This window comes from Eublepharis macularius, chromosome 15 (genome assembly GCF_028583425.1).
Source record: "Eublepharis macularius isolate TG4126 chromosome 15, MPM_Emac_v1.0, whole genome shotgun sequence".
In the NCBI taxonomy this organism is placed as follows: Eukaryota; Metazoa; Chordata; class Lepidosauria; order Squamata; family Eublepharidae; genus Eublepharis; species Eublepharis macularius.
Window position 1 is genome coordinate 13,477,486 of NC_072804.1, and position 16,691 is coordinate 13,494,176.

The 16,691-nt window shown below is 43.9% G+C and overlaps 1 protein-coding gene across 1 annotated transcript in view; it reads left to right on the plus strand.

Moving 5' to 3' along the window:
• LGI2 (leucine rich repeat LGI family member 2) overlaps positions 1 to 15,681 on the plus strand; it is a 33,141-nt gene extending 17,460 nt beyond the window's left edge. The window contains exons 6-8 of the mRNA XM_054998855.1: positions 2,637 to 2,806; positions 10,473 to 10,637; positions 13,277 to 15,681. Of these exons, the coding sequence (XP_054854830.1) occupies positions 2,637 to 2,806; positions 10,473 to 10,637; positions 13,277 to 14,094 (1,153 nt within the window). The 3' untranslated portion in view covers positions 14,095 to 15,681. The remainder of the gene's footprint in view (positions 1 to 2,636; positions 2,807 to 10,472; positions 10,638 to 13,276) is intronic.
• The last annotated feature ends 1,010 nt before the right edge of the window (positions 15,682 to 16,691 follow it).

Here is a 16,691-nt window from a genome sequence, read left to right on the forward strand (position 1 = left end):
CTGGTTCTTAGTCCTGCCTGAGGCAGCTTACAACAATAAGTTATCAATATAAAAAGCCAGTTTGATGTAGTGGTTAAGAGCAGCGGGACTCTAATCTGGAGAACCAGGTTTGATTCCCCACTCCTCTGCTTGAAGCCAGCTGGGTGACTTTGAGTCAGTCACAGCTCTCTCAGAGCTCTCTCAGTCCCACCCACCTCACAGGGTGATTGTTGTGGGGATAATAATAACACACTTTGTAAACTGCTCTGAGCGGGCATTAAGTTGTCCTGAAGGGCGGTATATAAATCAAATGTTATTATTATTATTTAAACAAGCTATTAAAACACACGTGGTTTTACACACAGAGTTTTAATAATTAGCTTAGAGTGTTTAAAAACAAACAAACAACGAATTAATTTTGCTTTTCTCCCCTTGGCCAGTTGGCAACTAAGCGGATGTGAGTTGGTGTGGTGTCGTGGCAAGAGAGCTGGACTAAGACTGGGAGACCCAGGTTCAAATCCCCGCTGTGCCACAGAAACTCGCTGGGTAACCTTGGGCTAGTCACATGTTCTCAGCTTAACTTACCTCACAGAGTTGTTGTGAGGATAAAATGGAGGAGAGAAGAACCATGGAAGTTGCTTTGGTTCCCCATTGGGGAGAAAGGCAGTGTATAAATAAAGAAAATAGTAATAATGAGAAGGTCCAGGAGAGGCAGGGCTATTAGAAGAGTCTAGCTGCCATTGACTGCACCGCTCAGATGCTGAAAGAAGCTCAGAAAGGAGAGGGCAGCAGGTTTAGAGAAGGGGAAGAGTGTAGGAGAGGAGTGTCCAACCTCGAAGGGTGGAGAGAGGGAGCTAAAGGAATGAGCTGGCAACTGGGAAGAGAAAAGGGCCAGAGGGAGGCATCTAAAAGGCAAGGAGGGCACTGGCAGAGGGGAGGAGAGCGGCACAGCGGCCAAGAGCTGCAGGGGTGGGTCGTCATCTGAAAGAACCAGCCAAGCCCTCGTGGCTGCAGGTCTCTTACGAGATGTATTTTAAAGACAAAAATTGCTTCCCACAGGAAGAATACTATCGTGCTCTAAAAGTGTGCAATATTTCTATATCTGCCAGCGCAATTCTTTGATTTTCATGGGGGTGGGGGGCGGGAGGTAATGAACTTCTTTTGCCCATTCCTGTGTCTAGAAGGTGTGAAAATGGTACTTGTGATGATAATGGCAATTCCCCCATAGCTCTTCCAGCTCAACTCAGCTTATTTGTATATAAGAATATGTTGTTTATTTGTTCCACACAGTGTTGATCTTGGGTAACCGTTAGGCTTTCTTTTTAATCCCTTGCCTTTGTCTTTTTGGTTATGGTTGTTGTTTGTGCCACTGCGCAGGCTAATGGATGCTGTCTTGACCATTCATATGCTGCCCAGACAAGCCTTTGAGCTGGGCTGGCAGAGACTGAGAGCTGGTCTGACGTGGAGCAGGGAAGGCAAACTGGGGCTCAGGAATCCATGTTGGTCATCGATGCGATTGTATCAGGCTGCTGGTGTGGTAAAGAGGCTGGACGGTTCTGGTCCTGGGGAAAAGCAGAACAAAGTTGTAAGGGGCAGAGATTGTTCCTTCTTCACATTCTCTCTCTCCCTGGAATTTGCATGGAGTGATTATCCTGTGCTGAAATATATATGCTCCTTAAGCACAAAACCTTTACTGATAGGTGGCGCCAGCTTTTTAATAGGACCTGACTATCTCAGGTCAGTTTGCGTGTCAAATGGGCTCTGCTTTGCTGGCCCTGCATCCTACATTTGCATCCTTTATCCCCCAGACAATGGCCTGTGTCCTACCACTCTGCTCAGCAAAGTCTGAACTCCCCCCCCCGCCCCACCCCCCAGCCTAAGGAGACATCCTCCAACTTAAAGAGCTCAATCCTCCAATAGAAGAGGCACTCGAGCTGGAGGAAGGCTTCAAGCTTTGCTGAGCAGAGTGGTAGAATACAGGCCATTGTCTGGGGGATAAAAGAGCAACTGTGAATACCGAAAATTTGTACACTGGAAAGAATGTTGAGCTTGGACTACAGAGACTAGTTTACATCCTTGCTCAACCAGGAAGATCCCCTTTTCTCTAACTACAGGATTGTTACAAAGATCAACTGGGGGCAAGTACATATGTGCTATCCAGAGATCCTTTGATGAAGGACAAGATGCCAATAGCATGGGTCACTTTTCACTGGTTACTTATAGTTACCAGTGTAATGAATCATAGAAATAAGTGAATTTTATTGGACTTCATAAATAATTGTTTTGGTAAATAAGCCACTGCAAAGTGTTCGATGACTTGGTCCAGCAACGATCATGCATCTCTTTTACTTTATCCACAGGATCCTCTCATTGTCTGACGCCAAGCATTTACAGCTACCCTGTTGAATAAAAATGTGTATTGACTTTAATAAAGTGAGCAGATTCTGTACTACTGTCCGCCATGCACTATGCCAAGACAACACCTATTCATTTCATCGGGTCACATGTAGAATTGAGGGCTGTCCATGTGTTGACCAGAATCAACTTTCAACTGCACATAAATAAATAAATAAATATTATATGGAAGTTTAATGAATCTTTGACTTTGATCCAACATCAACTTTTTCAAATCTGTTTATTTTTTTGTGTCTTTTTAGAGATCTAAGGGGAAATAAGTTTGAGTGTGACTGCAAAGCAAAATGGTTGTTTTTATGGTTAAAGATGACCAATTCCACTGTTTCTGATGTCCTGTGTATTGGTCCAGCAGAATTTCAGGACAAGAAGTTAAATGATGTTTCCAGTTTTGATGATGAATGCACCACTACAGGTAATTCAGAAAGTATATTTCATTGCCCATGATTATCTAATACATCTTTTCAACATGTTTTGGTATAACATTTTAGCAAATTTCTCTTTTTCAGTTATTCTTTATAAGACCACTGATTAAGAAGCCATTATGTGCTACGTTAATTAAGAAGCTTGATGAAAATATTTTTAAATAGCTGTCCTTTCTTCTCATCACCCTCTACCTACTGCCTGCTTTTCTGAGCCTCTCTATTGCTTACAGTTCTTTAAGAATCCATCCCAGTCCTCATGGACAGAGCAAAGTCAAGTCTAGCCAAGGCTAAGGAGTGAATTAACTGTTACAGACAGCATGCCTCATTCTCCCCAATTCCTAGTAGCATGCACCCTCTATCATTATGTTACCACGTTGCACGTTTCCCCGCACCCTGCTTATGGCAGCAAATGTGTGGAAAGGAGACGGGGAACCTATGTGGTGACAACATGTCTCATGATGAGTTTCACTTGCGGGATCAGGAGAACGCGAGATAGATCCTGTTTTTGTCAGTCATTGGTGCCTCCTGTAACATCCACCCTAAGTCTTCTGTTCTAACATACATGTTGAGATACAGAGAGACGGGATATGAGGACACTGGAAAGGCAGCCCCAACTGTGCTTTCCTGCTGCTGAGGAGGCAAGCCTCATTTAGAACGGTGGCTTTTCTCTGTGGCAACAGAGATGGCTGCAGAAAAATGGGAGAGCTCTGCCACGGGCAAATTCTTTCTTACACACTCACGTATCTTCTTTGCATTCCAGTCATATTTTTCCCCCTTAGGTTACTCCCTTGCTTTGTTCTTGTATTACAGCAGGAAAGTGAAGTCATTGTTTAATAGAAGAGTCCTGCTAGGTTAGACCACTGGCCCATCTAGTCTAGCATCCTGTCTCACACAGTGGCCAACCAGTTGGTCTGGAAGGTCAACAATGGGGCATAGAGGCTGAGGCCTTCCCCTCCTAGCACTGGTATTTAGAGGACGGGTTTTGCCTCTGAACATGGAGGTTCACCTCAGGTAGTGGACTTGGAAGGGCGTAAAGCTGCTTAGGACTGCATTGTAGGGGATAGGAGCATACTCTGAGCTGAAATGTCTAAGTTCAGACCTCATCTCATACTGGACAGAGGTGGTGGTATCTTCAGGCAACCAGACCCCTCTTCATCTCTGATATCTATTTATTTATTTATGTCATTTATAGTCCACCTTTCTCATTGAGACTCAAGGCAGATTACACAGTGTAAGGTTAGTACAGTCAATATCAGGAACGTTTCCATAAACAACGCCATAGGGTAAATAGATACAAGTTCACAAAGTCATAGCATTAACAGGAATCCAATACAACACAGAGGTGAGGTCTCTGGTTCCTAACTCATTAGCAGATCATCTGAGATCCCCTCCCTACAATACAACCCTCTTATCTGAGTAAAAAATCCTTTTTGAATTATTCGGTTTTGCATCATTTGGGGGACGCCAGGAGACTGGGAGTTCTCGTGACCTCCTCAGGCAGGCCATTCCACAGGGTATGGAAGTAATGTAGAAAAGCCCTAAATATATAAAAATAGCTATTACTATTGACATTTATTTCTGGTGCTTAACCCTATTAAGATCTGATTTGGAAATTTTGGACTTGAAAGACGTGGACTGTGTCATTGGTTGAGTTTAAATTTGTATAACCAAAGATTTTTTGAAAAATGCATTAAGAGGAACACAAAGGAAATGGGCTTGGTACCTGGACTGAACAACAGAGCATGGCAAGGGGACGGGGAGCGGGGGGGGGGGGAATCGGTGCTTTATAATAGATAAATTCAGCTAAATATGTTCTAGTTTTCCAAACAGCTGCAGTAGAAGAAACTTTTGAGCAAGCCAGGGCAGTCCTGTTAGCAAGGCTTTTTTTGAGGGGGAACACTTCGGAATGCCATTATGGAAGCTCTAGAATCTGCCCGTGTGATTCCTTTCTCCTTTGGCCCTGCAGGCTCTGCAGAGGATGCTTAGCTGCTTTGAGTTCATTCTGCTTTTTTTCCATTCCTCTGTGTGTGTGAGAGAGAGAATGAGAGTGAGAGAACGAGCTGGGGCCCAACAGGGCTCTGCAGAGGGGGGTAAGCTGCTTTGAGTTCATTCTTCTTTTTTCATTCATGAGTGAGAGAGAGAGAGGCAGCGAGTCTACACAGAGCTGCTGGAGTCAGCTTTGCAGAGGAGGCTTTAACTGCTTTGAGTTCATTCTGCTTTTTTCATTTGTGAGTATGAGAGAGCATGCATAGCTGCCGGGGTCGGCTTTGCAGAGGAAGTTTAGCTGCTTTGAGTTAATTCTGCTTTCCATTTCATTCAGGGGTTTCTGTGTATGTGTGCGCTGCTTTGAGTTCTTTCTGTTTTATTTTCATTGGGGGAGTGGGTAGGTGGGGCTGTGTGTGTGTGCTGCTTTGAGTTCATTCTGCTTTCTTTTCATGGGGCTGTGTGAGGCTGTGTGTGTGTGTTGCTTTCATTCTTTTGTTGACTGAAGTTGACATTGTTGTGGTTCCCACAGCTTTTGAAACCAGATTGGTTCTGTGTTAGTTAAATATATCAGTTATGGTTATTTGTATTAGTTAAAATATCAGTTATGGTTATTCCAGTATTATGCTAAGAATGGATAGCTGTGTCCAAGTCACAGAAGGCTGTCATCAATATATTCATCAGTAGATAGGTGTTCTTATGTCTTAATAGTTGTAACTCAAATGGTTTTCCCCACCCTCAGCTGATTAACATCACTGAAATTGCAGTGGACATATGGGTGTTAAGGAAGTTTTTGTGATTATTGTTTGTGTGGGACATTAGAATATTTATGAGCATTTCACAATGTCACAACAGCTTAGCCATTGGTAAGGTAGAGTTGGCAGGCAACCAAAAAAAAAGCCGTTTAAAACTAAGTATAAATCTAATGCAGCTAAAGTTGAATATCTAATTTTAAATTGCTCCAGTAAAGCAAAATCCTCCCTGAAAATTTGAAAATTCAATATTCATTAGATTAGGAATTTCAGACTGTGGAATTTTGAGAAAGAGTTTCAGAATTTTTTTTCTACGCTGGAAGAAGGAATCTGTTAGAATTTAGATTTGTGAGATGGGTTTTGGATTTTTAGAGCCCCTCCCTCCTTGCATATTTTAAAATACGATTCCAAAGAAATGAAATGTTTGGGAAAGAGAATGGAAGATTTCACTTTTTGTAGAGGATACATAAAGGAAAAAATCCTTTCTCGTAATAGTGTAATTTTCCAAGCTTACTAACATTTATCTTGTCGTAATGCTTTGTGCTGGGTTCCAGGAAGTCCGGGAGTGTCATCACGCATTTCTGGGAGAGCTTTGCACGCGCACATGTGATAATAGAGAATTCCACCACCTCTTTTCCCAGAAAAAAGCCCTGCCTGTTAGTAAAGGAATTATCTTTAGGCAGCCTCTAGGACAGATATAAAATCCTTCAGAGAGTGTTACAGTGGTGTGAGGTGGAATTCTTGAGCGTCCATTTTGTGAAACAAATGGCTGAGATTCTTTCCCCTTCTGCTAACTTGTGTCAGACTGTGGCTAGATAATGTCTTTCCTACAGGTTCTCCTTTACAAGCAAACAAGAGTCCATTGTTTGAATAAGGAAACTTTACTGCAGAAATAGTTCATTATAGTCCACTGGCCTGAATAGGAGATTCAGGATGGTACGAGAGCATTGTTACCAATGAAGAGAAAAGCATGAGATACAAAGTAACAGTTCCCAGCTGAACCAGCCTCCCCCCACAGTTCTCAAAACAACATCTTTCAGACTTGGGAAGCTGGACTCTCTCAAGGCCAATCTTGGGTGGGACGTTATTAGACAAAGCAATCCCTTTCGGTGAGAAGTCTGCTTGGGAACTTGTGCACCTGTGGAGAAAGCACTTAAACACTAGAAGCATTAGAAAATGGAGTCAGTACAGCTCATATACACACTGAACCTGACAACTTGTACCCCTTTGGAACAAGCCAAATGTATCATTTAAGCTCCTTTCCTTTGGCTTTCACTACTATCCTGTTCAGAATTCCTCACTCTAAAGCACATTGCCCAAAGGAAGGTTAGCAGGAGCACGAAAAAGAGTGCTTTACTTAGTTACTTAGCGTATTTCTTGGGAGTTAAGGGAACTACTACAGGTGATGGCAAGAATACAGGATGTAATACAGGATGAAATTTGTTTGTGGTGACTATCGTGTCTGTCTCAGGCTGTATTCAAGTTTTATGAACAAAGGAACCAAAGTTTATTCATGATGAGCATGAACCTGGTTTATTTTGACTTGTGAACTTGCTCATTCCCCCATGACTGAAGGACTTGGAACTAACTCCAGTTTGTTGTAATGTCTAAATGCGGAACATCTATGCATTAGAGTTTGTTTTTTTAGTAACTGGGAGCAGAACCACAAGTGACAAAAGGCACAGATTGGACACTAGTCAGCTTCCCTCAAGTTTTGATGGGAAATGTAGGCATCCTGGTCTCACAGCTTCGCTCTCTGACTGCTGTCCAATGGACTTTTCAACTGTCACTTGTCCAGCATTCCGCCAAGCTGCCTACATTTCCCATCAAAACTTGAGGGAAGCAGACAAGTGTCCAATCTGTGCCTTTTGTCACTTGTGGTTCTGCTCTGGGTTTCTGATTCAGGACATGGCTTGGAATCACACTTACTGGGAAAGAAGAAAAACTGAAATTAGTTGAAGTTTCTGCATTCAGATGGTGAACAGAAATGAGAGCTAGATGGATGACTTCTAAAACTAGGATGTCTTAAATCATGCTTTATGCATGGAATGAGCACGTGTGTGCTTTATAGCAACAATAAAGTAGGGTCGTCCTTGCCAGTAATAAAACACAAGTTTGTTTGTGATTCTGAATGCAGCCTCTCACTCTCTCGGCTGTACTTAAAAATCTTGTTGTATAATGATTGTGGTGCTGCCTGTATGCCCTTAACTCAGGGCAAGACCCTGTTGTGAGTCATGATTAACCTCCCCATCCAATGTTCTCCACAGTTTTGAAAGTTCAGGAGCTCTGTCTTCATTGGCATCTGATCAGTTTGATGTAGTGGCTAAGAACTGTGGGACTCTAATCTGGAGAACTGGGTTTGATTCCCCACTCCTCCACTTGTAGCCAGCTGGGGGACCTTGGGTCAATCACAGCTCTCTCAGAGCTCTCTCATCCCCACCCACCTCATAGGGTGATTGTTGTGGGGATAATAATGACATACTTGTCCGGGGTCAGCAGCCCAGCCCCCGGACTTGCTGACAGACAGCGGCAGGGGGCAGCCGGGAGACAGCAGTTCAACCGCTCTGTCTGGCAAACAGAGCCAGAACCTGCCTACTCCAGGGGGAAGGGGCGAAAGGCCAAAGCCTCAGAAGGCTGGAGGGAGCAGGGAGAAGCCAGCTAGTCCCACCCACCATGGGGAAGAGAGGGGGCTAAAGCAGGCTAGAGGAAAAGGGCCAAGGCAAGGGGAATAGGGACACAGCAACAGCCCAAACAGAGCCCTTACCTTCCAAGGAGGAGAAGCAGCCACTACAGCCCAGAGCCACACCCTGGCTAGAGGACAGCAGCCTGGCTCAGGAGGTGCTAGGAGCCAAGCCCCTCCAGGTGGAGCTGCCACAGGCATTCTGGGGGAGGAGATGGGTAGCCCCTCCCAGCATCAATGAACAGGCAGCACAGAAGCTGGCCAGGGCAGCTCCTCGCGAGCAAGGCCAGGCAGGCTCAGCAGCACAGAAGCTGGCTGGGGCAGCTCCTCGTGAGCAAGGCCAGGCAGGCTCAGCAGCACAGAAGCCGGCTGGGGCAGCTCCTCATGAGCAAGGCCAAGGAGACCTCAGCTGGGGATGGCTCGCATTCAACCCCACCCTGCCAGCAAGGCAAGGAAGCCAAGAAGGGATTAGTGGTAGAAGGGAAACACCTGAGGGAAGGCACAGTTGGGCCAAGTCAGGAGAGGGCACAAGCCTAGAAGGAGGGCGGGGCGGGGAAAGGAAGCCCTATATAAGGTGGCTAGGAAGAGCTCTGAGGTGGTGGGTGTGAGTGAGGAGTGATGATGTGGAGGGAGAGCAGTAGGATGCAAGGGTGGAGGCTTAGAGGAGAGTTCTGGAAGGAGGAGATGAAGGAGGACGCAGAGGGTAAGCAGGCCAGGTTGAGCAGGCCAGCGAGTGGACTGAGAGGGAGTCTGGGTGAGGTATACCGCCCCTCCTTCCATGGAGCAGGGTCCTGCAGAGTCCCTGGCCCCCCTGTGATGTCAGGAGCAGACCGCCCAGTGCCACGCCCAGCGGCAGCCGCGGCAAGCCCTGACAATACTTTGTAAACCACTCTGAGTGGGCACTAAAACTCAGTTCAGTAAAAATCACCTGTGCTGAACTGGGCTTCAGTGCACCCTGGGGCTCCTCCGTCATTGGTGCGATGAGGGAGTGTGGGAGAGCATGCGTGTGCTTCTGGGGAGCAGTGGGAGCAATAGCATACCCATTGCCCACAACACCTCTTTCCATAGCAAAGAGCAATCCTGGTTTCCTCCTCCTCATAGGAGGGCAGTGCTTGCAGCCTCCCAGTATTTTGTGAATGACTCCACCTCCTGGCCATTTTGTTGTGGTGCGCACTGTCTGTCCTCAAAATTCCAAAAGTTCCCATAGGCTCAATGACATCAAGACCCCTTGACATCAGCCAAGGTGGACAGTTTAGTATCATGTTGGTTGAGACATTACTATTGCTGTTGGTGCAGCCCACCCTAAGCATCCTACTATATAAACAGCAAGCCGTATTGGCGACGACTCACTTTTTATCCTCGTGCAGGCACATAGCTGACAACTCTGGCCTTGAGGTCACTGCAAAACACCCGCTTGCTGCCAGGAGGGGGGCCACTGAATCAATGGCATAAGCACTCCTCCCTGTGCCTCCCCTCAGCACCCTCCCACTCTGACTTTCAGGCCGCTGCGAAGCATCCACTTGCTGCCAAGAGGGGGCCCGCCAAATCAGTTTTCTAGAGCCTGTTGTATTTTTTCACACAACAGGCGTTGTTCTAGTATGTTATATATGCACCACCAAATATTAAGACCACCACCAATTAAGAAATTATTAATTAAATTATTAAGAAATTTAAGCCTCCTCTCTTCCTTGACTGAAACATTTCCTATTTCAGCTGCATTCAGATGTCATACCAATGCAAAGGGCATGAATACAGGTTCTTTCTCCTGCCTCCATACAGCCCTTGCCCTTTCCATCTTGCACAGGCTGAAAGTAGGAATTCCTGCTTTGAAACAAACTCTAGTTGCCTGTGAATGTAGACACCCCTCTGAATCAGAATTTGTTTATTCCACCCGAAAATAAACCAGTTTGTGGGGTTTAGACAAACTATTTCAGCAAGGCACCTACTTTCTTACGTCCTGGGAAACCGCTGTTTGTTTGAAACCAGGACTCTTTAGTTTCCCTCTGAGGAAGGGGGCAGGGAGGGAGAGTGAGGGGAGCGTGCAAATATGAAAAAAAAAGTTGCATTCTCATGGCGAGTCATGGTTTAATAGGATGTCTAAATGCAGCTTTGGTGTGTGAGGAAGAATACTTTGAAGTAACATTAACCTTTCAGTAAGCAATCAATATTCCCCTCTCAGTTACTTCATGTTTTTGACACAGAATCATTTGTTTAAAAAAAAAATTAAATGTGTGTTTTCAGATTTTGTGGTTCATCAGATTTTACCCTACCAATCGGTTTCGGTAGACACATTCCATTCAAAGAATGATGTGTATGTAGCCATTGCCCAGCCCAGCATGGAAAACTGCATGGTGCTAGAATGGGATCACATTGAGAAGAACTTCAGGAGCTATGACAACATTACAGGTAAAAATGAATGTATATGTCTCACATATTTTAAATGCTTACTCCTTAATTTTGGATGGGAAGGCAGCATGGTATACCCCGATCTCTGTTCTCAGATGCACTTGGATGGGAGAGCACTGCGGAAGAGAGGAAGGCAATGGCAAACCTCCTCTGCTCATCTCTTAGCTTGACAACCCTTTGCAGGGATTGCCGTAAGGGAGTTGCAACTTGTCAGTACTCACATATATCTAATTAACTTTGGCGTATTTGAATACACGTACCAGAAGAATCTGCCCCAAACACTGGAGCAGGCAGGAGCAAAGCCAAAAAAGTGTATTTAATGAAATCCCGTCTTCCGCCTTTTTTTGTAAAACAACATGTTTAAAAAAATGTTGTACAGGGGAATCTATTAAAATATGTAATATCAGATAATGTTATATTTAAGAGCACATTAAAATACTATGAATATGCATTAACATGGATATAATAAAAGTGTGTTTCTTGTTTTCTTTAAAACCCTGTTTCTATTGTTTTTAGAGAGAGGTTCTTAATATTCATGAACCTATTGTCAGTTCCATACGTCTTTTACAGCGGTTTGTTATATTGCATGCTATTTTCATGTCAGAGGCTTGGATCCTGCATCTTTCTTCAGTTTACGCAATGCTGTCTTGTATTGTAGAGGCATTGTAGAGTGCATTCCTTTGGAACTTGGTACTTTCTCTTCATTGCATGCTGCTCGCCTGGGTCGAATCCACATTACCTCCGCGCGTCCCGGTGTTGCACTAAATGTCCGCGAAACACCCGGAAGTATAGCGTCTTTCAAGCACGATTTCAGAAATCGCGCTTGAAAGACGCTATACTTCTGGGTGTTTCGCGGACATTTAGTGCAACACCGGGACGCGCGGAGGTAATGTGGATTCGGCCCTGGTGTGGACAGAGTGTGCTAGTACTGGAAGACGGCTTCTACAGTTCATTGCAGTGCTATATAAATAGAAGAAATATATAGGATTCAATTCAGTTTATTTTAATGACACTTCTTTGGACTAGTTCTTAATTCACTGTTCTTAAAGTTACTTCCGTTTTAAATGCTTTTTACTCTGTATTAAATTTTGATTTTAATAGGAATAAAGTTTAGGAATATATCATTTATTCTTAAGTAACACTATTTTAATGTGTCTTCTAAATATAACTTTATCTGATCTGATATATTTTTTAAAGTCCCTGCAAAAGATTTTGAAAACACATCAGGGGTGTTTTCAATATACTTCTGATTCTGGGGGGTGGGGGGATTTCATATTACATTTTTAATCACTTTTTTTTTTTTTGCAATTTTATCATTAGGATGAACAAACAAAGAAAAGACCTATAATTTGCAGGAACCCCTGGGGGGCACAATTTATTGCTCTACAATGTGCTGATTAAAACACATTGTGCTATCCTGTGCCTTCCCTGAATCGGGGATATGGCACTCTACTTTTCCCCCATAGGCGTGGGAAAGGGGACGTGGTTCAGTGGTAGAGCTTCTGCATGACAGGCAGTAGGTTCCAGGTTCCATCCTTGGCATTACCAAGTTAGTTAGTTTATCATGTGGCAGATGATGTGAAAGCCTGCTGCCGGAGATGCTGGAGAGCTGCTCCCTGAATGAATAGGCCATTGGTCTGATTTAGTATAAGGCAGCATGAGTGTGTTTGGGGATTAGTCTACATCTGCCCCCTTGCGTATTTCCCTAGTTTCTTGAGAAATAAACGTATATCATGAACAAACACTATTACCAGCTGAGGCCTGTTGACTTTGTCTATAGAGGTTAACAGGAACGTTTAGAAGCAAACCCAATCCTAATTGTATCTCTCTGTCCTCCATACCATTTCCTGGTCACACTAGAACATGGTGGAAGCCACGAACTCGCATTTCAATCTGAGTCTGTCAAATAATTGCATCTGTTCATCCGGAAGGAAAAACAATCTTTTGAACAAAATCATAATCCCTTTGTTTTTTTCTCTGCGTAAGATTTTCTTGATCAGACAAGCAGTATTTGGGAGGAGAATGTCAGAACTGTCAGCCCAAAATTTTAATCAATTCCCTCTTCCTAAGTCATGACTGTGTTGTTTTCCTTATATTTCTTCTTCCTTTTCTTTTCTTCCCATTCTCTTCATTATGCATAATAGCTTTCAGGTTGCTAGTTGTTGGCTAATTATTGAAAACGTGGTGCCTATTTTGGCTGCATGAGGTCTCAGTTATGATAAACAAAACCTTGTGTGTGCTCAGATCTCTTCCAATTCAGTGTCACGTCTCCATCCTCAAGGAAACAACCCTGCAAAGGTCACGCTGGGCTCTGAGGCAGAGCACAGAGCTCTGTTCCTTTATGACAGAAATAGTTTTTGCTTTGGCGCATGTCATTCCATCACATGCTGGAAGTGTTCCGTGCCCTTTTGCAGGTTCAGGCAATTCTAACAATAATATATCCATGCAGTTGATAGTAGTTCCGTAGACCATCAATAACATTCACAAATTGTATTCTCAATGGAACATCGCCTCCTTCCTTTGCTTTGATCGCTTCATGGGGTGAGACCAAGACGTTCAGGACAATGAGAAACTGAGAACATCCTCTATATTTTAAAGGTTAAATTTCTCACTTGTAACACTGCCGTTTGTTTCAACAGGTCAATCTATAGTGGGATGCAAAGCCATCTTGATTGATGATCAGGTCTTCGTGGTGGTGGCTCAACTTTTTGGTGGCTCACATATATATAAGTATGATGACAGCTGGACAAGGTTTGTCAAATTCCAAGACATAGAAGTCTCCCGCATTTCAAAGCCGAATGATATCGAGCTCTTTCAGATAGAGAGTGAAACATTCTTTGTCATTGCTGATAGCTCAAAAGCTGGTTTGACAACCATTTACAAATGGAATAACAAGGGATTCTATTCTTACCAGTCCCTGCACGAATGGTTCCGGGACACAGATGCTGAGTTTGTTGATATCGATGGAAAAGCTCATCTGATTTTGTCGAGCCGCTCGCAAATCCCCATAATCCTGCAGTGGAACAAAAATTCCAAAAAGTTCCTCCCACACAGTGAGATCCCCAACATGGAGGATGTGTTGGCTGTGAAAAGCTTTCGAATACAAGACAACCTCTACCTTTCGCTCACAAGATTTATAGGTGACTCGAGAGTCATGAGGTGGAACAGCAAGCAGTTTGTGGAGATCCAGGCTCTTCCTTCGCGGGGAGCTATGACGCTCCAGCCATTCTCCTTTAAGAATAATCACTACCTAGCCCTGGGCAGTGACTACACCTTCTCTCAAATATTCCAGTGGGATAATGAGAAGAAGCTCTTTAAAATATTTAAGGAAATCTATGTCCAGGCACCTCGCTCATTCACAGCTGTATCCACAGACAGAAGAGATTTTTTCTTCGCTTCCAGTTTTAAAGGCCACACGCAAATATTTGAACATATCATTGTTGACTTGAGTTTATGAAGAAGCTGTGGGAGGGAGGTGGGTGGGGGGGGTAACTCCTGTACAATGATATTTTCACTTAAAATACACTGAGAAAGGACGGATTACTCACTTCCAGAAGGTAGGGTGTGCCTTGTGGCATTAGTCAGGAGTTTTCTGGACTTTTTAGATGTTTGCATATTTAATCAGGGATCGCATTAACTTGGCTAACTGCATGCCATGCCCATTTTACCATTGGCAGAGACATTTTACAGCCTATAATTACTCTCAGAAAGTGTGCAATGCTTTAGAATTAATTCTAACACATTTAAAACATCAATGCAGAATTGAAGGGAGGAGATGGGAAAACCCGGAGAGGCTGGGTGGACTCCATATCGGAACAAAAGCAGTGGGGAAGGTCTCCCATGTGGCAGCTCCCCTTTCAGCTGACCTTTTCAGCACTGGTATTTGAAGAGCAACTCCACATATTTGCTAGTGCTTTTGTTAAAATTAACTGAGATGGCGGGGGAGGGGGGATGTGTCCTGTCATCTTTGCTTTGTGCTCATCAAGAGTGACCTGGGTTGCGCCTTGGAAAACCCAGCAGGAAGAGGAAACGGTTCTACTTATTGGTTCCTTGGAGTCGCAATCACAGGCTGAGCCTCTAGAAGGCACTGCCAAATCCAGATTTAGGAAAAGAGGAGGAAAACTTCTGGGTGTTTTGGAATGTTCAGTCTGCTCGAGGGAAGCAATTCACATGCAATCCTGTCCATAATCATGTTCCCCTGACAGCCAATTTACAGAAATCCTGCATTCATCAGTCAGTCTGGCTCTTACTGACCCAGATGGATAATACCCGGATTTGTGGCTGCCTCCAAGCCAGGGCTCTGCCATGCGTCTCTGATCACCTTTAGTAAATTAAAGGTGCAATATGATGGTACACGATCCCATGCCCTGTTTTTCCAGCCTCAATTCATTAATTGCCCCTCAGGTAACCCAGCATCCAACCAAAGTTAAGTTCTTCAAAGGACTTCAAAATACTAGAAATTTCAGTGGAAGAGAATTGTACATACCCCTAACCTCCCACTGAAAGAAGCTGGACTGTACGGTGTTTAATTCGATTGATTAATTCTGCCGTATTTCTTTGGTGTTTCCTAATTCATTTTGGCATGGCATTCCAATACCTGACCTTTAGAACTTAAGTTGCAGACTGCTTGAAGGGACTGATCCACTCGTTCATCTGTATTGTTCACAACACGGTTAGAAGGATCTGCATAAGATCATAGCGAGCTTCTCATTCAGTTGCAGGCTATCTGAATTCGCAACAATGCAACAGTGTGAAGATGGCTGTACGCAATCAGTTCCAATAATTAGTAATCCTATAGTCATTGTTTTAAAAAAGGACTGAATTCGGTGAAATGAAAAGATGGCCAGTGCATCATGGTAAGCAGTCGTGATTTTTTAAAAAAAAATAAATTTATTTTCTCCTCCACTCCGTAAAAAACATGCTTGCAAACAATAAAGCCTCCACTCCCTCAAATGGCTTACAAATATAATAGGTACCACTTCTACATTACCAAAATAAATGTCTTGACTCTTGATAACATATAAATGACTTTTTTACTTCTCCAGTTGAGACCTTTCTTATCCACGTCTTCGTAATTCAGAATGAGAGCCCAGTTTTCATGATGTTTATTTTTTTCCTGAAGATCTTAAACAAGAATCCTCAACATTTATCTATGCAGAGTTCATTTTGGTTGTGTTTGCAACACAGCCATGCCTGTTCTCAAAATCAAGACGCCCCAATGATGGCTTCGCCAGGCTTCCCTTTCCCAGTGCACACACAGGAGGAAAGGATGCGGATCCTTTCTTGTCCCTGCTCCTGTCTACAAGTGAGACATCGGCAGCAAGTAGTAGAGGAGGATGGGAGACAGGACCTGTGAAGAGGTGCCAAGGTAGCAAAACTCCCAATGGTAAATACCTGATTCCTGTAAATCTTAACTAATGAACATCCTTATGCACAACTTCAGCAACATGTCGAGGGGTCTGTATCAGAATCAAACTGCTCTCCTAAATGTAAAGTTGATTGAGCAACTACCAGCAGAGGCCTGTCTAGAAGAGAGCTCTTCAATCAGCTTATGCTCTCCATGCTCAAATTCTTGTTGAGCGCACTGTTTGTGGGAAACAAATTCTCTTTTTGCGGTAACTCCCTTGAATCTAGCCAGTGAAGTAATGGCTGTTTGCAGTGGTGTTAAATGAAGCGCTCCAAATGGCAGGTCAGTCCTTGTGATCCGGCTGTTTAAAAGCCAAAACTCCCATCCGTACTGCAGGAATCAAAACTTCCACTTACCCAGCCTTTAAAAAGAAATGTTACAGATGAGGGCATTTAGGTAGAGGCCGTCATTCATCATAACTAGAGGGGATCTGCAGAGAGTGGCGACTCTGCCATGGATGGCTGAGGAAAGGCTGTTCTCCCAGACAAACAGGGTTCTCCTCTCCCGTGCAGGTTATGAAGCAATATCTCTTGCTCAGTGGAAAAAGCATGACCAGAAACAGAGTTGATCCAGACAATTTGGAAAGCTCCTCTTTCTCCATTTGAATATCTGTAAATCAGCAACCACACTCAGGGTTTGGGTTTAGC